At 39.7% G+C, this 12,297-nt stretch overlaps 1 protein-coding gene across 4 annotated transcripts in view; it reads left to right on the forward strand.

The window, feature by feature from the left end:
- LOC128367553 (hyccin 2-like) overlaps positions 1-12,297 on the forward strand; it is a 47,572-nt gene that overhangs the window by 15,930 nt on the left and 19,345 nt on the right. For all 4 annotated transcript variants that reach the window (XR_008321928.1, XM_053328139.1, XM_053328141.1 and 1 more), the window contains exons 2-4: positions 1,232-1,316; positions 6,387-6,466; positions 11,133-11,234. Coding sequence is in view for 3 of the 4 variants with exons in the window: in XM_053328139.1 (XP_053184114.1) it covers positions 6,416-6,466; positions 11,133-11,234 (153 nt within the window). In the remaining variant the exon portion in view is untranslated. The remainder of the gene's footprint in view (positions 1-1,231; positions 1,317-6,386; positions 6,467-11,132; positions 11,235-12,297) is intronic.

Raw genomic sequence — 12,297 nt, forward strand, 5'->3', positions numbered from 1 at the left:
AAATAAATACCTTCTTTATGGCTTTCAATAGACGGAGAATGTACACGTCATTCTAGACAGATGGGACTCCTGCATTGCAATTTCCTTGAGTCTTTGTGATGAATTGCTAAGCACAAGGCTGTGTTCAAAATGCTTAACATGGCACAGAGTGCTCAGTGATGCAGTCCTGTCTGCTTCTCAGGGACGGCAGTGCAGAGCAGTCTTGAATCATTCTGCCAAATACAGTAAATACTATGGGTGTGGATCCAGCGAGATGGCCAGTTGACTGTTGCTATGCAACAGTAGGAAACTTGAAACTTGGCTCTTTGTGCCATGCCTCAAAATAACCTTCAAAACAAAGTGCTTGTTTAAAAAAATGCATAACTTTCACTATAAAACAAAATGAATGTTATTTGTTCTCTGAATGGATGTTCAAGCCCTTTTTTTTAAAGGTTCGTCTGGATTACAGCAACGTTTTTTATGTTTAATCTGTTAGTTGAGAGCTGTGCTGTTGTAGCAACCATCTGTTGGTTTCCAAGTGTCTTGTTGTCAGCTGCTTTGTACATCCTGTTTTTTTGCCAACAGAATTTCCCTTTTCAACAAAGCAAGATCAATTCAAACCAGTTTTTGAACCATTGTTTGAAGTTTATTTGCCTTTTCTTTCTGTCTTTTTTGAGCCAGTTTGAAAAACAACAACATTTGAAGTAATCTTTTTTTTTTTTGCAAACGTACTTAAATGACAAAGGAGAGAGTCAGTAGTTTGCATCACCGCTCTGTGTCCACATCGTTCGGTGTTATGAATTCTGATAGCCTTGAATTATTGGCAGCAGGCCGATTAAATAGAATAGTAGCTCAAATAGCGCCCAAGGATGCTGAAGCACAGGACATCCTTCTGTTAAAATGCTCCTGGCACTTTATTGATGGAGACCTGTGGATGACCTCTGGAAAATCCCTTACTACATCAGTTTGCTGCACACACAGTCATCTCAAATCTCCTCTGAAATGAGCCTCACCCCTTACGACTGAAGTGAAGCCTGCAGTCTCTAGTCTCAAGTCATGCTCTAGGTTTTGTCTTTAGTGGTCATAGGTTTTTGTCTCACTGGCACAAAGATGATGTTTAACTGGCCCCTAGATAAATATTAACATCACAACCTCTCTATGTAAATCCAGTCTAATGATTGCTTAATACAGATGACCATTTCTCCTGTGCTGATCTTACTGATGATAATTTTTTCCCCCCTTGTTATTGCAGGTGACCCTCAGTGACTGACAGATGTGTGACACTGTGGAGAACCATTTGCCTCTCCTAGTGGAGATCTGAATTCTGGGACACTGAGGTAAGAATAGGAACCTGCCTCTAAACCTGCCTCATAATTTAAGGAAAAATATGTTATAGAGAACAACTAAACTGTGTATCAGATGCTTGGTTATTATTATAAGTGAGTATGGGTGATCACAGAGAGCAGAAGGGGTCAGAGCAGCAGTGAACGGGCCATCTCAGCCATCAAATGTGCACGGTTTAACAATCCATGTGCTCAGTTTATGAATCAAGTCTCATAGATTATTAATCGGTTTGCACAAATTTCCACATCAATAATGTTTCTACTATATCAATGGTTGGGGGGTCCATGCTATGCTAATAAAGAAACAAACACACTCTACGACCTATCACATCTGAATCTGTCCACTCCACCGAGTCAGGTTGACTGATTGTGTTGGTCTGGCATCATGACGTAAAACAGTGTTTTCTCGGTTGAAAAAGCAATCGATCCCATGAGCACCCTGGGGGTACTAACGATTAGCCAACCAGTGTCATGGGCGGGACTAAGCTGTGTGCCAGGACTCAGGAGGAGTAAAACTATGCAATGCCAATCAAATTTAAATCAAGATTCTGTTACTGCACTGTCTGAGATGTTTGCAGAAACATATTTTAGTGTACTGTTTAGCTGTAAAAACTATAAAAGTTTGTAAAAGTGTGTGACTGGGCCACCATGTTGAAAACAGACAAGTCAAAACCAAGCACCGCACAACTCGCAGTACGTCACCCACTTCATCATCACCAGCTGGAGCGTTTTAATGGTGATTGAATCAATCCCCCTCCCCCACAGAAATCAGTTAGAGTGGAGTTATTGATGGAAATAGAGTGTAACGAGTTGACAATTGTATCTGATGTCAGGCAAACTTAAAGCGTATTGATGCTGCTGCAACATGGATGATAACAACAAACTCTGACATCCTTTCATGATTCAGATCTTCTATTCTTTGATTTTAATAGTATAGGTTACCTGCCACTTACAGCCCCTTTCTGTTCTGATACATCTGAGAGCAGTATATTATGGAGGCGAATTGTGACCAATATTTACATTCAAATACATTTGCAGAAATGCTTTTTCATTTTAAGAACGTTGTCTAAAATGGTCATTTCTTGCTGGTGAATATTTGTCATTTTTGTGAAAGTCACTTGACTACAGTTCCCATGGTAACTGATAATCCTGCCCTGCCGTTAGAGAATTTCACTTCACTGAGTCTTTGACAGTTTGACAAGCCCGAGGAAATGAATGAGTCAGCCTTTCATGAAGAGCTGAACAAGCTTACTAAATGGAACCTTTCAATTCACACACTCAGATTTGAGAAGTGTCCTCTCTCACACGAAAAGATTTGACTCATTCAGATCCATCATCTGCTCAGAGATGTGAACACAATCTATGTCCCCTCCAGTCTTCTCTGAGCCTGTTTTGTGACATTTTCAGGCTTATCTGTGCAATCCGCTGTAAGTTGGATTTGTTTTAAATGGTGGCTTTTTAATACTGGTTAAAATACTGAAGTGAAATGAAACTGCTGCAAGGTATTGTAGTAGTTCAGCTAAGTTTAAATATTCCCTCCAGATGAAGGGGGTTTGTTGCATTACTGTTCAGTCTATACTTGAAAAAGGAAGAAGAAGAAAGAGGGCAAAGGTGACAATGAGAAGCCTGTAAGCATGTTTAGTAAAATATAACCAGGCCTGAGTGTTATATAACATAAGTAGGAAAATAGAAAAGGGTCATATCATAACTGAATTGCATTTTACTCCATTTTATTTGGAGCTTTAATCTTTTCAGTACAACATGTACAGCTGGCATCTTTTCTGTCCTTGAATACAATTTTCATATAGGTGAATGATTTGCATAATTACTACCAGACATTTTTCATAAGCAAATAAGTTCACGTTTTGCATGCACCCTGCAATTTTATAAACTGCAAGAAACTTAAAGAACAAGAAATGGCCTTTGGAGTTTGTGCAAATGTTCCGGCTTGTCATGATTTGAGTGTACCAAATAAGATTAAACATGGGTGTGTCAACATTATGGCTTACTGTAGGAGTGAGCTTTAGGACCGCACACAGTTTTGCAGTGTTCAAGTCTCACAAAGAATAGCAGTGTGTGAGCATCTTAAAAGCAGAGGTTGCTAAATCTGACAAAGTCTCTGCATGCATATCCATAAATTTGTGCACACTCATCTTTTTAGTCTCGGATCGAAACAGTTGGATGCGTCTTAACTCCTTATCTCTGCAGTTAGTTTTCAGTTCAGTCCTTTTAACGTGCTCGTGTCAGAAAGTTAACCAAGGACACTGACCCAGATACAGCTGCAACAAGTTTATTTACAACACCCAACTGTCACATGTCACCTGCTGCGGGAGTGCATTTTTGTGCCAAATACGAGGCAGGGCGAAGAGTCAATTGGGCAGACTTGTGACATAAATGTGAACGCTACTTATAATTACAGTGTGCAATGTGCATAAGCAGTGATGAAACTGCTCATTACAAAACACGAGGTTAAGAGTCTGTCTGCCATTTGTCTAGACTTTGGCATCTGTGCAGTAAACAGAATAACAGTACTAACACCATGACATCACCTTTTAATCAAAAATATAATCAAGTGAAATAATACAGTCTGTGTTACACTCATTAACTGTCATGGTGTACTGCAATGGCATGTATGTGATCTATATTATCTCTTAATTTAGCTGAATTTAGTATTTAATAAAAGAAAATTGTGACTGTTAAATCACTAGGATAACAGAACCAGTGTGTGGGCTGCAGACGAATACCTTACATACAGCGAACAGCAGCGGTCGCCTGAAATGTTAAGTGGGATCTTCACACTTTGAAATGAGAATATATTGAGTTAGTCCTAATCCCTAATCCCATCAAGTCAAAACCACAACAGGCTTATGAGCTGGAAGGGCTCATATGGCTCCAGTGCCATTGCAGTTGAACACAGATGACAGAAGTAAAAAAAAAAAAAAAAAAGATTTAAAAACTCATCTCATGTCTGGAAAACACACTTTTGGAGATGTTTTACAATGGCACCATGCCTTAGGAATGACACGATCATTGGCAGTGGCGCATGTTGAGGATACACTGCATGGTGTGTTAATGGTTGGCTGTTGGTGAAAGTCTCCAGTTGAACATTGACTAATTTAGATCATAGTGTTGATATTGAGTTGACATAGCATAGGGAATTTGTTCATTTGAAAGGATTTGTATCCCAGTAATTTGGTTACAATCTTAAACAGCAGCTTCCAGGTGGTAAATTGTACCTCTGGTTTGGTTGCTTTACCATTTAAGATTGTTTTCTTCCTTTAAAATCTTTGGGACATGGCTGTTCCATTTCAGTTTTATTGCAGCTGGTTCTTGTTGTGATGCATATATTATCTGTGCTTGACTTTCCTAAAGGTTAACAATGATAGCTCAATCATGACAGTCTTAAGTGAGGATTGTTGTCAACACTGTATCATATTTGTTTTTTAACATTTATGGACACCTAGCGCTACAATTGCATACAAAAATGCATCGTTTATCTCATTTTGCCAACTTGGAGCACAGGAATCGGAGTATATTTTCTATGTGATGTAATCTGAAGATGAAATGGCTTGTTATTTTCGTCAGTTTGCCGCAGTTAATTTTAGCTGCTGAAGAGAAAACCAGACCACAGATAACAGTGTTCCTGCAGCCCAAGATCAGAATATGTTTGAAGAAGCTGTACTAACCATCTTGTTATCTAATCTGTATTGATGCAGCATGAATATGAATAACGTGTTTTTACATCTAGATTCAAATCAGATTTCTAGCTTTCTGTCATGTGCAAGTATAACAACGTTAGGGCACTAGTTATTCAGTTCATTTTAAATTTAAACTGGGCGCAGTTGTGTTTTTTCCAGGCTTAGTTTGTAACATCATCTCAATATTTAGAATAAAAAGGAAAAAACTGATGTCGAGGAACAAAAAAGACATGAGGTTGGCCACCTAAGATTTCAACTGTAAAGGGAAAGCCCACAAGGATGCCCGTCGTGGTGATTCATATTTATGTCGTTAGTTACTTATGCAAGGGGACAAGTGAGGTCAGTGACTGCTTGTGTAACATTGTGGCCATCGTAGCTTCCAAACTCTAGAAGCATTAAAGGATCATACTGGTGTTTTCTTACACACGTTGTATCCCATATACTACATCACAACATACTATAATTTAGATTTTTTTTTTCTACCATGTGACCCCATTAGGGCTCCATAAAAGGCAGGAATTGCAGAAATTTAAGTAGATAATCTAACATTTGTTTGCCTTTCTTTGTTGTCATAGTTATTTACGATTACATTGCAGTTATAAGTACAGATCATTCTGTAAAATCAACAGGGACGGTGTGTTCATGGGCAGCTGTGTAATCTGAGGTTTTAGAGTCGGTTGCCGAGCAGTATTGCATTAATGTTCTTTCACATCTGAGCCTTAAAGGGTTAGGGTTAGGTTACTCTGGGTTGATTAATAATTTGTTTCTGATGTGGTTTTTTCTCAAAAGTTACATCTCCTTCACTGAAAATTTCACAATCTCTGCACATACTGTACATCATTCTGCACCATGAAGGTCAAACATCCATCTGAAATATCAATATGTGTGGAGGACTGTTTCAGTAGTCTCAAATAGTGGTTGTTCAGCTTTTGTCTTTCAAGGCGTTCCTCACAAGTGTTGAAATATTAAGCAATTACAATATATGGTTTTGTAATGAGGGAAAATCATGAAAAATACAGCACATGGACTCACCAAGCTGAAAGACCTTTCACCTTTTTTTCAAATCAACCTCGACATTGACCCACATTAACAATGACACTGTAATTTTAAAAAGGTCAACCAATTGTTCAGTTTAAAGTATATGAAGGTACATTTTCCATTCTGTGAAAAGAAACATTGGGCATTCTTTGGAAAATGGTTGGCAATAATTTGATATACATGTACTTTGTAATAAAAGGGTCAACACTTGAAAAAAGACTTAACCGTGACCTTGCAAGTACAGATGGTTGAATAAGCACCGAATGCTTTCTCCATCCTAATTCTGTCCCCTCAATGTCTTACATCTCTCTTTCTCTCTGTCCACCAGGTAGCTGAGGGGGGGGGTCTCTGAGGAAGATGCTGGGTTCAGAGCGCGGTGTTGTCGAAGAATGGCTCTCAGAATTCAAGGTAACCTCTTCTCTGCTCTAAATCATGACTCATGTTGACAAAATGTTCTCCCGGAGGTTATCTTTGGGAGGCCCTTTTGTCCAGAGAAACCAGACACTGTGGATGTATGAACTATGATGAAAGAGTGTTGAGTGTTCAGGTGAAGACTGAACTTTGGTCCAGTTCAAGATGAACACCTAAATACCTGGACTGTTGACGGTGACGTTTCATTGCATGTTAGAAATATGGCTGAGTCAAGAGAATTGTCCAAAACATTCAGAGAAAAGGTCATTGCCTTGCACAAACAAGGAAAAGGATACAAAAAGATAGGAAAGGCATTGAATGTTCTTAGAGATACAGTTGGAAGCATAGTTCGCAAATGTAAAGTTACGTGGCAGAAAAAGGAAGCTATCAATGGCTGCCACCAGATTCCTGAGGAGGCAGGTGGTCAAAAACCCTCGATTGACTGCAAAAGACCTACAGCAAGACTTGGTGGCGGCAGGCACACTGTCACAGTTGTCTGACTTGAACACCATTGAAAATCTCTGACGGGATTTGAAAAGGGCAGTTGCAGCACGCAAACCCAAGAATATTAGTGAACGGAAGGCCTTTGCCCATGAGGAAGGGGCCAAGATCCCTCAGAACGCTGCCAGAGGCTGGTTTGTGGCGATGCATCATGTTTGCAGCAGGTCATAACAGCAAAAGGGTGCTCTACTAAGTACTAAAGATGCTTGTCATGAAGGGGTTGAATCATTTTGAGACTGCAGTAATTTGGAGAAACCACTTGTAATATTAGTTGTGTTGGACTATTTAAATTGTTATTGTTTGATTTGTTTATTGCAAACAGCTGCTAGTTTGTACATTTTGCCAATAAGCCTAATTTGGAGTGGGGGTTGAATAATTTTGATTGCAACTATTACTGTCTCTCAACTGATAATAGTTGATGAAACCAACTCAAAACAGTGACGTAGACTCAATGTCACTTACAAATCACTGATATTTAAACATTGTTAAATGACAACAATAGGTGTTTTTTTTATATACTTGCAAGTCTGCATGAAGGAAATTCAGTTGTATGAGCAAAGCTGATGTGTCGATTCCAATATGAATTCAAGGCCAGCTGTACTTTAAGAGCGTTCTTGCCCCCTTTAACAAAAAAAAAACCTACAAAATGTTTTTCTCAGTACAGTGGCACAATAGTTTGGCCTCTACTTCACCCACATAAGGTGAATTCAGGTTCAAGGTGAAACTCAAGAACATGAAGTTAGTTTGATGCTTTCTGAGAACTACATGTTCACTTTGGCTAGATTTTCTGCTGCATGCCCTTCATTTCACTTGCGATTTTCTATATTTTTCTTATTGTCAACAAACCAACAATAAACTCAGTACAATAGTGTGGCTCACAACAATGGAGGTCCACAGAAGAATAAGATATATCAGACTTTGGATACACACACACATTATTTTTAAGTAGGATGAGCTTGTTGTTGGTTTGGCTCTGCATATGAGATTGGTTGACGATAAGATAAGATTAGTCTTTAATGTCGTCTTTAGGAGAAAGAATTCAAGAGAACACAGGTGATGTTGCAGCACACTGTCTCTCTGTATATATACACACGATATATCTGTATACATGTACAGTCAAACTACATTTAACATGCAGTATCACACCTATTTCCAAATACACACCTACACTACACACACTGGTTTGGTTTGGGTCACAGGTGATTTTAGGCCCGCCTCCTCACTGTCTCCTCAAATATGTCCTGGAGAGAAGATGGATCCAGCATGCCAATTATTTTTCCAACCCTTCTGATCATGTTTTGGAGTTGTAATTTGAGTTTAACAACCAGGCAACAACCATGTGGTGATGCCATAAAGAGTAATCGATTCAGCAGCTGCTCTATACAACAATAACAATGCTTGTATCCACTCCATGGACCTTGAGCCTTCGCAGAAAATGCAGGTGCTGATTGATTTGTGAACAAATGTGATGATTTGTGAACACTCTCCTCGATGAGCCCATTGTACCTAAGAGTCAAAGTGAACACCTAAGTACTTGTATGTTGTTACCTGCTTAACTTGCTACCTGATGATTAGAAGTGGACTGTGATCAACAACAGAGCTGAGATCTAAGACCATTTCTTTAGTTAAGTAAGAAGAAAAATATAGAAAATTGCCAGCTATATCCTTTCAGCTACTGCAACAACATGCAGGTTAGACTAATGAAAGCTGATCAGAGCCTATTGAGTCTGGGAAGTCCCAAAAAGCCCACTGTAAAGTATATTACTAGAATCATCAATATAAGATGAAGAGAGTGTAAAGGGAAGAAAATTAAAAAGAATTACTGAGGTCACACCTCCTCTTGGGCTTTTTGGTGGCAGAAGAGAGCATAAATTGTATAGACAGAAAGGAGGAAGAATGATCAACAGTAAAATAGATTGGTATGATTCATGGTGTGAGTGGTACAAAGCAGGCACATTGTGTTCTGTCTTCAAAATGACCATACTGAGACTGTGCTCAGAGGGTATCTCTGTCATTTGCAGACAAACACACGATCTTGACCATTTGAAGAATTTCACCCCAGGATATTTTGAGCCTGTCATCACTGTAATGCTCAATGCCTTCAGAGGGTTATTTTGTGATTTTAATTTTTTTTCATGAGTGCACCCATTTTGACTTAACCTGCCTGATTAAATTACCCTGTGAGTGATTCCTCTACATTTCCCAGATTGCTTTTGACACGGCCTAAGAGAAGAAATCCTTTCACTGAGAACATGTTGACCTGTCACAATAGTGCATTCAGAAAGTATTCACACCCCTTCACTTTTTTACACTTTGTTATTCCGTATGTCAAATATAGCCAGATTTATTAAAAAGGATAAACTGAAAGATCACATTAACATCGGTATAGTAGCCTTTGCTATGACATTTATTAGCTTGGCTGCATCCTATTTCTCTCGATCATCTTTGAGATTTTTCTAGACCTTGATTCCACCTGTGGGAAATTCGATTGATTGGACATGATTTGGAAAGGCACACGCCTGTCTATATAAGGTCTCACAGGTGACAGTGCATGTCAGAGCAAAAACCAACCCATGAGGTCAAAGGAACTGTCTGCACAGCTCAGAGACAGGACTGTGTTGATCAGATCTGAAAAGGTTACAAAAAAACCTTCCAAGAGTACAGTGGCCTCCCTAAATCTTAAATAAAAGAAGTTTAGGACTCTTTTTGATGCTGGCCATCTGGGCAAAACTGAGCAGTCTGGAGAGAAGGGTCTTAGGAAGAGAGATGAACAAGAATCCAATGGTCACTGTAGGTCAAGAGATCCTGTGTATAAATAGGAGAAACTTGCAGAAGGAACCCTCCACCAGCCAAAGCCCTGACTTAAACCCCATCCAAACATTTTTGGAGAGACCTGAAAATGACTGTATTCAGTGCAGATTGATGAGGGGAGAAATTAATTTAAACAATTTTATCACAAAGCTGCAACACAAATAATAACATTTAGCTGCTTCAGTTTCATGGTCCTGATGTTGTGCCTCACTGTCAAACTGTCATGACTTACTGGGACACTTGAATAGATCAAAGTCATCATAAATCAAAACACTTGTGCTTTTCCTACCATGACATGTCCAAAATGTCTGCTGTCAGAAATGCCTATGGGTGTCAACTTGTGCCATTCAGATGTGTGTTATACATGTAGGAGGAGAGTCTGATAGTGATAGCAGTGTGAGGTTTTTAATAGACTTGCGCCACTTAGTCAACATCTACTCTAATGTAGTTGCATGAAAGCCTGCGTCAGTGGCTGCTGCTTGTGAAATTGATGTATCTTTCTCTTCTTACATGGATTTATCTCTGAATCATCGTTGAACACAAATGTATTGAACACTGCAAGATCCTGCGCACCCACCCAGATGTTTTCAATTTCCCAGACTGATTAGACGTCTCGTCAGGTTTAAGCAATGCTAGGAATTACGTCATGTCTCCAGAAGGCGTGTACAGTACTACCAATCAACGAAGGCAGCAGAATGGGAAAGGAGATATTAATCAACTGAATTTGTACACACCCACACAATCCTGAGAAGAGGTGTAATCAGGCAACATAAGTGACATCACCTGCGTGGGTGAACTATTGGTGTGTATGGGGCTTTAAATTGTCAAGCTGCGGTCAGACCAAAATTTACTCGTGGTGTCGCAAAAAGCAGGTGGAGGCAGGAAATATTGTGGGTTGGGTTGTCAGTATAAACTGCTGGAGCTAGCATGATTAGCAGACTAATAGCAGCAGTTTCCAAAGTTATAAATTCTAATATTTTACTGTCATTAACCTAACCTCTTTCCAGCCTCCCACTCACTGCAGATAAGCAGCATCGCCCCTTTTCCACTGTTTGGATTATTTTGACATGCAGTCATAAAAACAAGAATATATACCAACAATATTTCCTGAATGAGAGCCTAGTGCCACCCTCTCTCTCAAACCAGCTTAACATCAGAGATTGAAATTAAAATTTTAAAATAACCAGATTAACTCCACTAGCTACTTCTGAAGGTTTTTTAATATTTATAAAAACAATGACTATTTTGGAGGGAAGTAGTGGAAAATGACAGTCCTTTTGTGTTTACCTTATGAAGAAATGTAGCAATTGTATGCCATCGCTCAGCAAACCTTTCTTTCTCCTTACTCCAGTCCCTACCAGAAACCCACATCCCCAGCTACGCAGGCAGCCTTCATCTGAAGAAGTCCCTGGTGCCAGCACTCTACAGAGTCATCCAGGATCCCAACAATGAGGTGATACACAGAGGGCACGCACACGCACACACACACACACACACACACACAGACAGTCTCCCAAGTATGGCTGTTTTTAGCTCAAGGTAATGTGTTGCTTGTGACTCGCATCATGCCATCTCTGTTGGCAGTGAGCAAGAGAGTAACACACAACCGTGTCTGCGGGGTACATCTGCACACAATAACACAAGCCAACTGTGCTCTAGGAGAGTGTGATGGACGGGCACAGTGGCAGTGCCAGCTACATCACCTGTTAGATATCACACATTGTTCCATACACACACAAACACACACCACGCGCCCCATTCTGACGGATTAGAACATCTGCTGCCCACACTGGGAAAGCTACACGCATCGTCAAAGACGCAACTATTCATACTTTATATACAAAGACAACAGCTATGTTCGAAATCGCACACTAACATACAGCCTGCTACATATTCACTCAAAGTTTATAACCTACTACTAAATAATCCTACTAATGGCATGATTAAGTATGCCGTCACCAGCAGACTGCAACACACTGAAGGATACTTCAGGAAGACATTCATGACTGCATCTCATGTTACTGCATCACATGAGTGACGGCCGGCAGCAGCTACTCACATCTCCGAACATGTGGGAGCAAATTTCCAAAAACACAGTATTTGGACAAACTCATTTCATATTGGGAATATAAAAGGTTACAATCTCAACTGAATAAAAATATTCAAACTTACTGAAGTGACATATTAACAGCATTTAGCTTGGCTCAAAATCTGTGCCATTGTGCAGTGTGACGTAAGATGCAGTATTTTGGGTTGGTTTATGTCCATATACATCCAGGTCTTTCTCATGTACACAAAATCTGACGTCATACTTTGTAAGAGTAGTACATTAGTATGCGATTCACAACACAGCCTTTGTCACAAAATGTACTGCAACATGAGCACCTTGTGTAACCCTAACCCTAACCTCAGTATTTTCTCTTTTAAAGGACTTAATGTCACAATGTTTGACCAAAAGGCCTGAGGCACTCAATGAGACGGGACTTTAATTTCACTCTAATGACACAGTTGGTGCC

The sequence above is a fragment of the Scomber japonicus genome, chromosome 11, assembly GCF_027409825.1.
Source record: "Scomber japonicus isolate fScoJap1 chromosome 11, fScoJap1.pri, whole genome shotgun sequence".
NCBI lineage: Eukaryota > Metazoa > Chordata > Actinopteri > Scombriformes > Scombridae > Scomber > Scomber japonicus.